The sequence below is a fragment of the Octopus bimaculoides genome, chromosome 18, assembly GCF_046866305.1.
Source record: "Octopus bimaculoides isolate indiv1 chromosome 18, ASM4686630v1, whole genome shotgun sequence".
Lineage (NCBI taxonomy): Eukaryota > Metazoa > Mollusca > Cephalopoda > Octopoda > Octopodidae > Octopus > Octopus bimaculoides.
The window spans coordinates 33,994,163-34,010,828 of record NC_142945.1 but is presented as its reverse complement, the minus strand read 5'-3'; the positions used below and the strand labels follow the sequence as shown (position 1 = coordinate 34,010,828).

The 16,666-nt window shown below is 33.3% G+C and overlaps 2 protein-coding genes across 2 annotated transcripts; both read right to left on the bottom strand.

Annotated features, from left to right (window-relative positions):
• Positions 1–3,661: 3,661 nt before the first annotated feature.
• Positions 3,662–8,674, bottom strand: LOC106867952 (zinc finger BED domain-containing protein 5-like). Its single transcript, XM_052974260.1, has 4 exons — positions 8,231–8,674; positions 6,935–7,015; positions 5,551–5,596; positions 3,662–3,813 (listed from the first exon to the last, which is right to left on the bottom strand). The coding sequence occupies exons 1-4, from the start codon at positions 8,672–8,674 to the stop codon at positions 3,662–3,664; spliced, it is 723 nt and encodes a 240-aa protein (XP_052830220.1).
• Positions 8,675–9,107: 433 nt separating this feature from the next.
• On the bottom strand, positions 9,108–9,572 carry LOC106867951 (protein ZBED11-like). The gene has a single exon (XM_014913029.1). It carries the CDS (start codon positions 9,570–9,572, stop codon positions 9,108–9,110), a length of 465 nt encoding a protein of 154 aa, XP_014768515.1.
• Between the last annotated feature and the right edge of the window lie 7,094 nt (positions 9,573–16,666).

Genomic DNA, 16,666 nt, shown 5'->3' with positions numbered 1-16,666 from the left:
TTCCTGTGAGTGAATCATCTTTTATGAAGAGTGGCCCTAACCTGCAGTGCACTGAGCCTTTTTTCTTTCGCAAACTTGTAGAAGGCTCTGGGGTTAGATTTTATATTGTCTATATCCAAGGCTCCTTTGTTTTCTCTTTCTTTATCATGGGAGAGTTGCATATTTTTTTTGGCCTCCAGTAGTATTTTCAGGTGGGATTTTTCACTGCTTTCAATTTGTTTGTTTAGGCGATCTGAAACTTTTGTATGCAGTCTCATAAAAAGTTTCCTCTCCCTGGGGATTTTGTTCTTGTGTACAGTGGTCTTTCTCTCCAGGACACATTTGTAGCATATGGCTTGCATTACAGCCATGAATTGTTGAAGTTTCATGTCGATGTCCAGTGAGGAGAGACATTTAGGCCAGTTTTGTTTGAGGATTTCTTTCTCAATTTGTTTCCAGTTTGCCTTATGGAAGTTCAAGCAGGAAAAATTTTGAGAGTTTCTTGTAGGCTGCATGTCCATGGTTTCTTTTGGTCTGTAAATGGTCAGCTCTACCATGTTGTGATCCAAGAGTAGCATCAGTGTCACTTTTACATTATGGTTGAGATCCATATTATTTGTGAAGCAGAGATTCAGTATGTTACCTGCCCTGGTTGGTTGGAGTACTATTTGTTCTATGTACAAAGTGTTAGCGAGGTTCAGGAGGGACTTCACCTGTTCTTGTTTGCATTGTGCCATTCCTAGGAGAGAAAGGCCTTCAGGCCATCTGACATTGGGCAGATTGAAGTCTCCCATAAGAAGTACACTTATGTGTCGTTCTAATCTAACTAAAACTTCTTTTATTTTTGTAAGGCGGTCTTCAAACTTGTCTGCATGATTCGGAGCATCTGGAGGGTGATATGTAGTACATATAATTACATCGAGTTGTCTTATATGTACAATTAGTGTTACATACTGAATTTGAGTGTGACAAAAGGACCTGGGGTGTGAGGTCTTCATGAATGTGCATAGCAACTCCATCATGACTCCTTTCTTTCCTGTCAGTCCGTAATACAACATACTGTGGTATGTGTATTTCTGCATTTGCAATATCTGGTTTCAGGTGTGTTTCCGTAAGTACTATGCAAAAGGCTTGATTCCATGCAACAAGGTTTCTCAGGAAAGGAATTTTTGTCCTGTTACTAAGTGCTAACAGTCCTCTGATGTTCAGTAAGAGCACCGATGTCATATCTGTGTTGTTATCGATGGTGTCCACTTTGGGTACATTTGCTGTGTTGGTCTTGTGTATTGGGGATAGTCCCATCTGTGAGATTGATGTAGCCAGGTCAATTGTTGTGCAATCTTTTGTGCCATGCACAGAAAAGATATTTGTTCAGCAGCTGCCCTTTCAACAACATGTTGATAGGACTGGTTTGTAGCGCTTACTACATCTGGATATTTTCATTTTGGGACAGGTGGTATGTGGTCCTTTCCTACTGGCAGGTGGTTTCCACCCTGTTTCATGTTGGTCCGGCAGGGTCTTAGGTGTGCAAAACGGTAGCTTGCACCTCCATCTCCATGCCAGCAGATACCTTTCAAGTGGAATTTATACATTCGTGTGTGCTGACTCTTTTTATCCTTTTTGTTGTATGGGCAGTCAGATTTGCTTCTTTCTTTGGCTGATTCATCTTGTATTTTAGCTCCTTTTATCCAGATAGATAAGTCTTAAGGATGGGATAATACCAATGATATCTTCGAAACATGTGTCGGAAAAGAATTTGAATAACACCTGCGTTTAACTCCATTTATTTATTTTTTATTTATTTATTTATTTTTTTTTTTTTATTTATTTTTTTTTTTTATTTTTTTTTTTTTTAAGTTTCAGCTTAGAGCTGCGGCCATGCTGATGCACCACCGTGGATATATATATATAATGTTGAGAGACAAAAGTAGGTTACTAAAATATACTCAGTTGCAAAATTATTATGCGCACAAAATCATGTTCTAAAAATATATAAATAATATATATATAACTATATAAATACGCTTGTTCTAAATATATATATATATAATACATATATATAAATATGTAAATACGCTTAAAAATATATCAAAAATATATTTAAAATATATAGATATAAATATATAAATATGCTAAGAATATATTAAGTACATGCAATATATAGTCCTACTTACAATAAAAACAGTATTAAAATCCTATACACAGAATGGGTGGATTGCAGAGAATATTGTAAATCCATATAGATGTTTATAGTTCGTTAAAATCTGATGGCACTTTCTGGGAGCATAGTGATGCAAAGATGTAATAGAATTTAAGTTCCATTAATCTAATATCACTGCCTCCTTCTTCGGGGAATTTTCCAACTGGTAAGGCTACATTTGTCATGCACTATGGTGGAATTCGATGCTGACAACCTTTATAAAGAGATATACTTATTATTATGGTGGGTGGGTGTTAGGTATATAACTTTTTCTCATTTTTTAATTATACAATAGTAGGATGGGAAAATATACAATTATTAAGATCAAGCTATTAATAATGTTAGAGGTGGAAGGTTGGAGGAGATGACATAAACCAAGTTTTTACATTTCAGATTTAATGGAATAATTTATTGTGTAGGTATGAAAAGTTAATCAAATATCTAAAGGTCAAATAATACCTGTCTACAGGAGAAGATGACATCAGTAAACCTATTTAGCATTGAAGAATTGTGCATACACAGAATAGTTAAGGATTCCCTAATACAAAGGTTATATCTACATGTATATGAATTGTAAGAGGGTGCTTCCGTTACAATTGCCCAAGATAATTTATACTGAATATTTTGCATTTTGAGACTATGGATATACTTAGCTAACGAAGTAGAAAATCTGGTTTTAGGATTAGTAAAAGAATGAATATGTGCACGATATCTACGCTTAAAATCTGCTGTGCTCCCAACATATATCATTGTTTGGTGGTTTCAGGTTGTCAACAGTGCATTTGTATATCATCTTTTTGTGTAAGCAAAATCCTTCAAGTGAACTTAAATTGGATGTACAACAATTGCAGGAATTTTTGTTTGTATGATAGTTAGAGTCTCACCTTAGTGAGGTTAGTCTAGGCTGATATGTCGCCGGAAAGGGTGGGTCTAAGTTGGAGTTTATGTGGACTTGATGACTCCGTTGGAACTGGTATTCATTATTTAGTAATCTAGGTTGTGAGATACTGTTATCCTTTTAGAATTACTTAGCGTAGGAGAGTTGCTAGTGGTTGTTTTACTATTATTGTCAGGATACATTCAGGATGCTGTATAAGGATTTATATTATATGTTCAATCAACTTGCCTCTGAGTTTGCAAATATTGATAGCAGTTATGATAGATCCGAGGTTAAGTGTGGTAGAGTAAGATATTTTTATTGAAGATTTATTGAAAATAGAATACTTGAGCTGTAGCAGAAAGATTTTAAAGTATAAAAAAAGTTTTGGTAGGGATCTGACCTTAAGGGAGAAGGGTGGAGTGAACCATAAGATTTCACGTTTCCTGAAGGTAGGTTTTTTACCGTTGTGTTTATAGTGGGCTGATTAATAGGCGGGGATTTAGAGCTACCATTGGACTGAGGATGTCAATGGTGCCGGTGTCTGCAATTTGAGAGCAGTCTTCTTGCAGTGTTGTTTAACTGGTAAGGAGAGGGGGTCATAGTCATATAACCATAGTCATATAACCTGGGAAGAGGTGTGCTGTTTTATTCTTGAAGATACTATTGTGCATGTAGCAGATTTTATCCAAGAAGTAGCTTATTTTGAGGCCCTGGTTGTAGTAACCTGCATGGGCATTGAAAATATCTTCATTGGCTGAATGATCCAATATTCTAATTGAGATACATGTAATTATACTATTTGAGGGGGATTTTTTTTAGCAGTCTATCTTTTGTCTTATATATAGAGAAAATTTCATCACTTGAAAATAAATTATATATATATATATATATATATATATATATATATATATATATATATATATATATATATATATGGGAGAATGTATGAAAAAACAACAACAGACGAGGACAGGTGGTGCAAATAACAAAAGGATGTATTAGTATGATGCTCGGGAATACGGAAAGTCTTTGACGTTTCGAGCTACGCTCTTCAACAGAAGGAATACGGAGACAAGGAGAAAAACACGGAGAAAAGAAATTGATATATATATACATACATATATGTACATAATATCTATATATAATATGTATATATATGTACATGGTGCATAAGATATTTGAAGTCAGATTTATGTTCATAAAAAAAAAACAGATATATAATAACAGATAATAACTTTATTTATCAAAACATGCTATGAGGATAAAAATAAACCTTTTTTATAATGTTATTCAATAAAGCCACCTTCAGCTTCAGCAAACTGCTTCTATATGAAATCTAAATCATCTACATGTTCGAATCAAGTGATCCTGGTTCAGGCATGTTCATTGACATCCCTCTCAACAACGCTCCATGTCTAATAGTACAATGGATTGAGATCAGGGGAATTAGGAGGCCAAATGTTAGGGGTTATGTGATCGTGAAAATTTTCAACCATCTATTCCTGTGTTACTAGATCCATGTGAGATAGTGCAGAGTCTTACTGAAACACATATGGCCTTCCATTGTATACACTGTCTATGCAGGGCTTAACAATTATTTCCAGGACCACAATGTAGGCGGCAGAGTTAACTCTAAGGCCTTGTGGAAAGAGGCATGACATGTCCTTCGTTGCTGACAACCCCTAAAACCATGACAGTTGCAAGAAATTTTGTATGCATAACACTTGGAACTTCAGAAGGGACTGCACATAACCATCTTCTCATTTCTTCTGTTAAATTTTTGATCTTGGGCAAAGTCTTTCTCGTTTGAGAAAAACCAAATCAAATCTTCTGCTGGATTTTTCAGTTTGTTTACGAGGCTTTTAGATCTGACGCAGTGGTTTTCTTTTGCTTTTTCTGACAAATTGACCTTTCCTCACCATATAAGACAACATTTCTAACACATGGAGATCTTTTGCAATTGACCTCATGGACTTTCTGGGATCGTAATCAATGGTCTGTTGAACTTGCTTAATTCAGGTGTCCTGATGATTGCTGAGCATTTAGAATGCTTTTTATGTTTTAATACTGGTGATATGTTTCCATCTTCATTCTCTAGCTCCTTACAAATGTTGTAGATGAAAGATCTGGCAACTTTTAAAAATCTAAATATTTCTAAATCACTATGCTCAGCCTTTATAACCACAATAACAGCATGCTGCTTCATTTATTGAGTAAGCTGAAGGTCTGCCATTATTATTTTCTGAAACAATGATTATACAGAGTTAGCAAAAAATGCAGCCATGACCCAAAAAATGTATGTCCCCAAATACCTTATGCACCCTGTTTATAATATGTATATATCGATGTGTATATATATATATTTATTTATATATATAAGATTAAAAAATTCCACAAAAGCTCGACAAAGGAATGTATGGAGAAAATCACACACATGACAATGACATGCTCTTCCCTCATCAGTTATCATCGAAATATAACAATTTCACACCTTTAATCATAAGATTGTTCACTTTGGTATCATCAACAGCAAAAGCCTGTTCCAAACAAATGAGCAAACATGGAGGATGGTGATAAAAATAAATGATAAATGACAGCAGAATAAGACAAGACATAACAGGAAACAACACATACAAATAAAGGCCTTATTGCTATGAGACAACATTGAGACAAGATGTGTATAAGTAGCACTAATGGGAAATGATGTCTTATAGAACTTGAAAAAGAGAGTAGAGAGATAGAAATTTAGAAAGAAAGATGGATGAAAAACGAGGGAGAGGAAAAGAGAGAGAAAGAGAGATGATGCACCAAATATTGGGTGGGATACCAGTGATTGGGAACAAAAAGGAGGGTGTACGGTGTTACATCAAATAATAAGATTGTAAACTTACATAGGACAAGACAGATAGATAGATAGATAGACACATACATACACACATATTTATAAACGTATATATATCTACACGTATATGCATATATACATACATTTATATACATATATACACACACAAGACAGATACATGAGCGCACACTTAAACATCCACACATTTGTTTAGATAGACACAAACCTGTAAAGTGTGTGTCTATCTAAACATGTATGTAAATGTTTGAATGGCAAATGAGAAAACAAAAAACACTAAAGCCAAAATGAAATATGTGACTGAATATCACGAAGCTGTGGAATTTTAGTGCTATAGACAAGGAGTATTGAATGACTGTGATGTCAATATAAAACATTGCTATCCTGCTCTTCATTCTGGTCATATAGTCGATAACATTCCTTTGATGATATTCTCTTCGATTATCATACATTAACGAATTAATAACAATCATCACCAGCACCCTCATTAAAGGTTTGATTATTGAACAGAACCACACTAAATGTCTTGAACATAATAGCCATAGCATACTGCATTTAATGAAGAAAATAAGAATTTTCAAAAACGGAATATTGATAAATAAATAAAAAGAATATGTTTGTGAATGAATAAACTATCTTCTTTAAAACTTCTTGATTCCAATTAAAATTCAGATCCAAAGCCTTGACTGCTTTGCCAAAAGATAATTCAGTCAGAGTACAGCTGTTTACTATAAAAGGACTATAATTTAGTTAATGAGAAACAACTGATTAAAGCCATTAAATATGAAGAATAGCAGCAGCAACAGCAATAACGTAGGTAGCACAGTTGTTAGATATGAGACTATTAGCCGAGAAGCCACTGCTTTGAGTCAACTGTTTGACAGAATTTTTATTTTTCATATTTTTCTTTGAGAAAAAGGCAGTCAAATCTTCCTTCAATAACGCCCTACCATCTTAAAAATGGATGGACACATTGGACTATGACATCAACATAAAAATATGATGGAATAATCACTTTTTGAATGTCTTTAGTCTTTGATTGTATCTGTTTCATAAGAGCTGATTGTAGATAAGCAACAGCAATGATTGCAATAACCTTAAATAAATAATGTTTTCAGGGATATTAATAGTTATCGCCAAGCCAACATGGCAGTCCTAAAAATAAGACGAATGCTGCCATTGATTAGCTCCAAGAGGCCATCGCCTCTAGCTAGCTATGTGACACATGAATCTGTGTCCATTATAACCTTCGAACAGGGAAGGTCAGCTGCTTCCCCTTGCTGGTCTGGCATCTACAGACTAGTTTCGAGGTATTGCCTCTTATCAATGTAGAACAGCCGAACCCAGCAAAGGGATGATATTCGAAAAATGTTAATTTTTGACGTAAACATATAGCTAATTTTTATTCAGGAGAAATGGTCCCAACATATTACAGACATTACTTATTTTAGTCGATGCTGAAGCTGATTCATTGGAATTCTCAACTCTCTTTACCAACTCATCTTAACCCCTAACACAAATCTCAGATTATTTCTCAGTTACCCTAAACACCATTGATCTATTTCTCACCTCCAATTCTAAACTAACCCAACTACAATTGTCTCTGAATCTATTCAGTCACCTGACGTCTGTTTCATTGCAACTATTCCCCATATATTCACAGACAACACAACAACCCTATGCCCTACACTCTATAGCAGTGTCTGCAAAACATTTTTTACCTTACGACACAGTGGGTGAGGAGAATTTATTTTGCAGCACACCAAACAAAAATCTTAACAAAATTGAATATACTTTATTAGTATGAATAAAAATAAATAGATTCTTATTATAGTAACAATAAAATAACATTGTTTTATAAACACATAATACATATAGGTAATATGATACAATAATAAAGTGAAGAGGATGCAACTGATTTTGAGAAGGAATTTTGTCAAAACGTGGGTCTAAACTAAATAAATATGTGTAACTCCTCATCTACCATCTGTAATTGTTCCCATTCTTTTACTTCATTTCCATAATTGCAGAGATACCTAATTCACAAAGATACGATGGTCCAAAAGGCAATAGAGATTTAATGGTTGTAATAGCTAATCGAAGATAGTGGTTCCAAAGCGAAATCCAAAATTCTGACAATTCTAGCACAGAAAATGAGGCTTTGTGCATAGGATAATTTTTTGAGTTTATCAAATTTTCTTCTGTTAATTAAAATGGCAGGTCGAATCTTGTAAAAGGATTGATGACCCACTCATATATTTGATAAGCAAATGATGAAAAATACTTAGAAAATGACAGAGAGTTTTTCTACTGTCTTCTGCACTTCTGACAAAATTTTCAATTTGTTTGGAAAAGTCTCTACGCCTGGAAAGCAATCAAGCTGTGAGTTTTTAACTTTCCTGAGCCACAGTTCTAACTTGCTGGTGAAAAACTTTAATTTGCCTGTAATTGTAATAATATTTTCGTTCACTTTTTGCAGAGACAAATTTGAAACGTTCAACTTTTCAAAAAGATCCAGCCACCAATTATCATTGTTAATAAATCGAGAGAGCACTTTTCCTTTTGATAGCCAACACACTTCTGTATGAAGCAGTATACACTTAAAATCAGAATCCATAGTTTCACATAGGGCTGCAAAAACTCTGCGCAATAGGGAATGCGACTTTATGTAATTCACCACTTTAACAATGTTGTCCATCCACTTCAGGAGACCATCAGGTAGAGATTTTGACACCAAAACTTCATGGTGAATCATGCAATGTACAATTTTAACTTGTGAAATTTTTGTAATGCAAGAGCCACAAAGCTTTTTCTTTGACTCTGCATGGATGGAGCACCATTAGTGCAAACGTTAATACAAGTTTGCCACTGCATCCCTCTCAATATGACGTTTTGGTTTACCAGGTCAAAGACATCTACTCCTGTCGTTCTTTCCTTCAATTCACAACAAAAGAAAAACAAACTTATGATTTTACCAGCTCTGATGATTCGCAGAAATGAAATTAGTTGAGCTTTGTAGCTGATGTCTACTTTCATTGATTTGTAAGGTCCACAAGTTTTCGAGTTCATTTCTTGCTTCAGTGAAATGGTTGCAGAACTGATCATCAATGTCTTGCAAAATGTCTTGAATTTTATGTGCAGTCTTGTGAGCAAACAAAGGAATGGTCTTAATTTGTTTGACAGTTTTATCAATAATCATTGTGCCAATGGCGATCTCCAAGGCTGGTAAATAATGTTTTCGGCATCAGAATGTGGTTTTTTTCCTTCTTCACTAAAAGCTGGGCAATCTTGTAACTAGCGATTTGAGCTTTCTCAGGAATTGAGTGAAATTTTTTCATCCTTTTTGATTGAATTTTTAAATCATTTTTTAGCATCTCAAAGTATTCTTTTGGTTTGTCCTTTTGTTGCAGACGATTTCTTATTAACTGACGCTGAAATTTACTGGGAACCATCGCTTCATTTGAGAATGTTGTTAAACAAATCATACGAAAAGGAACCGAGTTGTTTTTTTTTTCCAATAATATGAAACCATATTGGATGTAATTTTCATTATATTTTCGTTTTGAAGCGGTGAACTTTTTATTCTGGTGTTCATCTTGTTTGCTATGATTCTCTTTCTCATTTTTCTGAGGTCTCAATAAAAATTTGTCCATGTTTAAATCTAAAACTAAAAATTGACTAAAATTAATATAAAATAATTTGTGTAAATTATAAATAAATCAAAAATTAGAAACTACTAGAACTACTGAGCAATTTACTTACAGACAATCCCAGTTTAAATGCAGAAATGTAATATATTGTAGCAAAACTGCTGTCTGGCATGTAACGTAATTAATTCATATTTACCGTATTTTACAATTTATATAATTAATTCATATTTGAATTAATTATATAATTAATTCAATTATATAATTAATTAATATAATTATATGATTATATTATATAATTATATATATATTATATATATATAATTGTATATATATAATATATAGATCACATCAACAAAAGGCCACTTGACAGATGAAATCAAACATGCTTCAGCCTTAAGTCCACAGGCATGTTGTTACCCTCTCTGCCCTTTCACCTGCTACTATAATGGCCTCTGACCTTGGAACTGGTTGGGCATATGCCACCTCCACCTAGGCATCCCCATTCCACTGATCACTCCTCGTTTCATCACCTTTATTGTGTCTAAACCTTCCTTGGAGTGTGAGTGTAGTTTTGAGTGAAGGTACTGTCAAAATTATCACCATGTTTGGCTTTAGAAAAATAGATTTCTTCTAATCTCAGGATTTGCTGTTCACCCAAATTTTTGCTCTCAGAATAGAGTCTTGTCCAGATCAGTAGTGAGGCATACACCATTGCCTCACACACCCATGGTAATACATTATAAAATATAAGAGATAATGGGAAGGAATACAAAATTTGAAAAAAAGTAAAACAAGTTTATGCTGGTATAGAGAAAGGTGGGAAATTTTAATCATATTTGCTTTCAAATGGTTAACAAAGAAATGGCTAATCTGTATATTAATAAGATGATAATAAAGCAAAAACTAACTGCACTGCGGAGTATTATCTGTGTAAAACTGATAGGATAACACACTAAGCAGTAAAATAGACATTTGTAGATACTTTGGCAAATAAATTATACAAAACTAAGCTAGAGAAGTTTAGAGGAGTAACAGCATGAAAATGAGACTAAAAGGAGTGAATTTATTGATGGTACTAATTGAACTTAAAAGATGAGTAACAGCAAATTTAATATTCTTGCTGGTCAGTAGAAAAATGATTGATTCAACTTTGTTAATATGAACAAAAAAAAATGCAAAAATTACTCAATATAAAAGAGAGAACAAACAAAGTAGAAAATTAAGGAAGATATTATGCATGATACATATCCACAAAACCTTTGCAATGACAAATTAGTGAGACTGCAGGAATACTTCAAGAAAGATGACTTCTGCAAAAGTAAAATCACAAAAACACAGAACAAACTGAGTGTGTATATAGTCAGGGCCCCCTGTCTAGATTAAATATTGTGGGTGCAAACAAAGCTGTTGGGAGATCATAGCAATGCTGGAGATTGCCCCTGTCTGGTACTATTACTGGCTTCACTGTTACCTATGTGCTATTTTATGTATTTCTGTAGAAAACTGTAACAAAGGAAAAGAGATTGTTTGGTCACAAATAGTAAGGTGTACTGAATCAAACATTTAACTTACTATAGGCTAATATCTGACCTACCATGCTCACTTATATAAAATCATGACTAAAAAACTTTGTTTAACAGGAATACTGGTATGAAAATAATAACTAAATATAATAATAAAAAATATATCATTTCTGCAAAAATTACTTAACTGCTTTTGAAATAAGCTAATAGAGTGATTTTTGTTACGATAAAAGGACTAATGTTTAAGAGAACAAATCTAATGAAATTCCTTTTGCATTTCACAGAGCTATAACTGAAAGCATATCAATCAATATTTATCATGATGAGAGTACTACAGTGGGTGGAGACAGTATAGCAACATCAATCAATATTTATTGTGGTGTAGTTAATATCAAAGTTATGTAATACAGAAATTCTACTTTGTGGTGACAATATCAAGGCTTTTATTAATCTCTATCAATAAAAATATAATTTCTGCCTTAGAAGCTAGAGAAATTGCATCCACCTTTTTGTTGTTGTGGTTGTTGTTCTTGAATAAGCCTCATAAATTCTATACAATAAATCTATGGTAAAAGAATCTATAGGGAAATAATCATCTGATTGACATTTTAAGCTTTCTCCCACCTGTTTCTATTGTAGGGAATACTACCTAATAATATACACCAGGAATACAAGTAGCAATACATAACATTAAAAAAAATCAGTAAAATCTGTTGAAAGATATTACATAATTTTATTGAGCAACTGTTTAAAAGAAAATGTTGTTCAATAGAATATATAAATCCTTTTAACTTTTCACAAATCAAGAGTAACAAGCTTCATCAATTTTACCTACAAAACTGCCAAAACTACAAAATCTCAAACTGTTCACCTAGGATACCATTTTTCATTAAAAATATTTTCATGGCTTTCCTAGCATGTATTACAGTGCCATTGTAATAATAATGACGATGATGATGATAATCAGAAGACTTTCTTGATTGTCCACAAGGTTCCAGTCACATATTACACAATGTATTATATAAGAAAGTTACAAAATATATGGGAATGTGCATTTACATACATCTACACACACATATGTGCATGTGCACATACACATACACACACACACACACACACACACACACACACACATGCACACACATATACTAATCAATAGGGTAAAGTAAAAAAGATAATACAGTATTGACGCAGGTTGAAAATTTAGTAATCAGAACATTTAAGAGTTACCCACCTACAAGGCACTAAGGAGGCACCACCTAGGTAGAATAAGGGCACCATATGACTTCAGGCACATTCTGCTCCCCTAAATATTTGCAAACTTGGTTCTCCCAATCTTCGCTCTTTGGGTGCATCTTTTGAGTGGCTCTCTTTAGCTGTTGGTTTGGATTTCAGAAATTTATCATTTGACAATGGTTGTCCTCTTCGTTCATTTCTTATTAATTATCACAGTGTTTCCCAGTCATTTAACAGTCTCGTCAGGTTTTTACTTCTGGTTAAATAACATGCAACTCAGACACTCTTCATTTTCCCAGAGTGGACAAACACTCTTCATTTTCAAAATTTTGCAGGTTATATTCAGTTGTAACTGCTGTAACTAACACCTTCCCCGACTAAAAATTTTGTGGTCATTTTGGTTTACAAATAAATAATGTGTGTGATGAGAGCTTGTTTTGCTTTTTTCTTCTCTTTACAGAATTTTACAGTGATTTAACATGCTTTCATTAAGGAGAGTATTTTGAAGTATCCAGGCAGTACCCAACTGTCCACTGTTTGTTGTAATAACTGAATACTTTCATTTCTTCATAATTACATTTTCTAGAAAAATACTTTCACATTTGACAATATAAACACTTTTTACTTGGTGGGGTATTCCAATTTCTTATCATTTATTAATCATTTTATATTTCAACAATTTTCTATTAAATTCTTAAGTGGTATTTTGCCCGTCGCTACATTCTGGGTTCAAATTTGGCTAAGGTTGACTTTGCCTTTCATCCTATCAAGATCGATAAATCAAGTACCAGTGAGACACTGGAGTCGATGTAATCGACTTGTTCCCTCCACAACAATTTCAGGCCTTGTGCCTTTAGTAGAAAGGATTATTATCAAATTCTTACTTTACAGAACTACACTTCTAGTTCAACAAAACTTTTCTCTTCTAAATAAGTTTTCAGGAAAAAAGCTGTTTTCCTGGATGAATAAAAGTGAGAGTTTTTACTTTTTTTTTAATCTGAAGAATAAATGGATCTAATCTCTTGAGATAATTGTTCAAATATATTATTAGGAAAGGAAAATTTTTGCACAATAAATTTTATTCTCATTTCACTTTGAAATAACATACACTATGGAACAAAATCAGACACAAAGCATGAAAATATGAAAAACAATTGATAAACAATGTACAAGAACAAAAAACAAAAGAAAAATTTAAGATAAAAATCAGTGGACAATAGCCAATATGGCTATATACAAACATGTATGGATATCTAATGTGTCAAATAGAAAGTCAACAGATATAAAGAGAAAACATGACCAGTGTATATCAAGCTGGTTATTTGCAATAGCAGCAAGCGAAAGTGAGATGCAAAGGAAGAAATTGAATATGGATAAGGAAGCATGAACAAATAGCCTTTGTTAAATGTACTATATGTTCAAAGAAGTAGAAAATGTCAGACTCAATTTGTTGTTCTTATGATAAGACATCAGTATGCAGAAGTTGCTGATGAACCCTAAAACATCAGAGAAATAGAGAGAAATCCTGGTTTCATAACAAAAATGAAGCTCTAAATTGTTAACATAAACAGTAACGTGTGACTTCCTCTTCTGCAGCTGTTGATAAACTGAAACTATTCAATTATGTAAATACCTAGGAAACTAACCATTTTAATGAAAATATCCAAAATTCTAACCGTGAAGTTTCCTTCACTTCATTTGCCATAAAAATTAATTCAGCCAAAGAAGAAGGACCTTATTGTTTTAAAATTCAAGGAAAGATTTACACTTCTACATCTACTCTGTAAATGGAAAATGACTGCCTAGCATATGACACAACATTTATTATAACACTAATGAAGTTTCACAATCTTGGGTGGAATCAATTCAAATTTCATATTTTCTTATGCTGTACACATTGCAAGAAATTATGAATTTTTGCAAGTCACATGCTACATTATGATCAACATATAATTTAGAAGAATTGCTAGAACAGTTATATGCACACAGTGAAAATACAGTTCCCTGTAAATATTAACAGCACTTCAAATGAGGCCCTGAAATCAGACAGTATGATTTTCCTTTAAATAACAAAATTACTTGTGTTTATTGGTGAAAACGAAGCTTGTTCAGAAATCGAAATATAACTTATTCAAGATATGCACCCCCAACAAGGATTTTGTATTTGTTTTACCATGTAGAAACAATTTTTATTTATTTTGTAGGAGTGAGCTTGAAAAACCTTAACTCACACAAGCAGCAACTGGCTCTACTGCCTTGTAACACTAACCTATTGATCTCCTTTTCACTCCTTCAAAGATGTATAACATCTGGATAAACTTGTGATTTTCAGTGGTCATCACACTCTATGTACCCAAGCAGATCCTACCTGATCACATGATGCTGCAGGAGATATGTCTACATGTACTATAACAAAATAGTAAGGACAAGCCAAAGAGTAATGTCTGTATCAATATTTTCTGGCTGTAACCCATGTTTCTCTTTTCCCATGAACTACGTCTTCATTCTGTGTACATGCATGAGTCATACCTGCTTTGCCTGCCTTCTTGCCTTGTGCTTGGTCTTACAAGTCAGGTGTACACCTGTATATGCTCTGTACCTATCCATGGGGCATAAATCCTATCACCCATCATCTCTACAACTCAGCTTTTGTGGGTATATGGTAAAAAAAACAAGTATGTTACCATTTTTTAGGAAATTCTTCAGGAAAATACTTCTCCCATGCCTTGACTTCTGCCAGACATTGATTTAAGTAAAAGAAGTGTTGCTATTGGTGTTGGCAGTGCTTTTATGATTGTCATTTAAATCAACATTTAAAAAAAAATTTCTAACTATTTTGTGCTTCTTAAACTAACAAGTTGTGCTCTTATATTCTGTCTGTTTAAATGTTATTTCTTTTTATTTGCTTTTATTATAATGTATATGTCAGAAAAAATTTGGGCACATATTCACAGCTTTTCCCACAATGGCAAGTATTTCTAGCTACTACTACTGTGTTGGCCATAGTGAACCACTAGTAAACAAAGTACAATAGTTGTTGGTGAAACTATATGTACACAATAAAATATTGAACGACAAATCTTCTTTCCTACTGTAGATAATGCTGTGGATATTTAAATATTTATAAATCCTTCATTGGGGATATAACTGATAGCACACGATTTCCTATAGAGTCCTCTTGGGATAAAATACTTTCTAGACAGAGCTCTGTGAAACACATGTATTTACAGTAAACAACAATGTTGATAATGACAGTGATGACTCTGACAGCAGCAAAAAAGACAATGATGACATCGATGATGATTACTTTAAAAATGTCGGTTTCACTCCACTGACATAAGTCTGCAAGAATATCTTCATTACAATACTCAGGGTATTGAATTTCTTCTCCTTCAGAATTCGAAACTTTAACCAACATTAAGAATTGTGATATTTAGATTAGTATGTAATAACTTATTGATGTAAGTTATCTTTATATCAACAATCCAATTAGTTAAGTTCATAATCTAATTCAGTAAAGCAGAAAGAAGTGATATTATTTCAAGCTTGGTTGAAGCTTCAGTGAAACTATAATGAAGTAAAAGAAAATCAGGACAAAAGATGTTTCAACCACCAGCAATATGTCACAGAATTATGAAAGTGTAACAAAGCAGAGTTGAGCTCTGAGATGGATAGCAGGGTGAGAAACTTGTTTTGTATTTATAACCAAAGCAATTTGTTTCTTGTTTATGCCTCTTACATATAATCACACATCCAAGTGATTAACAAGTTTTGCTTTAAACTTAATAGTGCAGCATCATGGACAAATCTTACTGACCATAGCTTTTGATGAGTTTGATTAGATGGAAACTTTGTGGAAGCTTATGAGATGGATTTGAGGACCTGACTTTGTGCCTGTAATTTGAGGAACTAGCTTTGTTATGCAGTGTCACATTGAATGTGTCCAAAGTTTATTTTGAAGGTAGAAGTGCATATGGAATGTTCACTTACACTATACTACACTGCCAAGTACAATTTAATGTCCATCAAACAGTTGTTACAATCAATAAAATAGACTTGACTTTCCTTCATTCATATACCATTAGGACAAATAGAGCCTTATGTCTACGTAAAAAAATATAAATGACAAGTACTAAGAAGCTAAGATGTAATCACCTAGATATTTGGGAATGGGTAAAACTATTTCAGCACTTTTAAAATAAAGAGGGAGGTTTGGATTTATACAAAAAGTAACAGAAAAATTATTTATGTAAAGCAAATGATTAAGTATAATGTAGAATATCTCACTGTGTAGCTATTACTAAGAGAGGGAAACTGTACCTTTCATCACTCAACCCA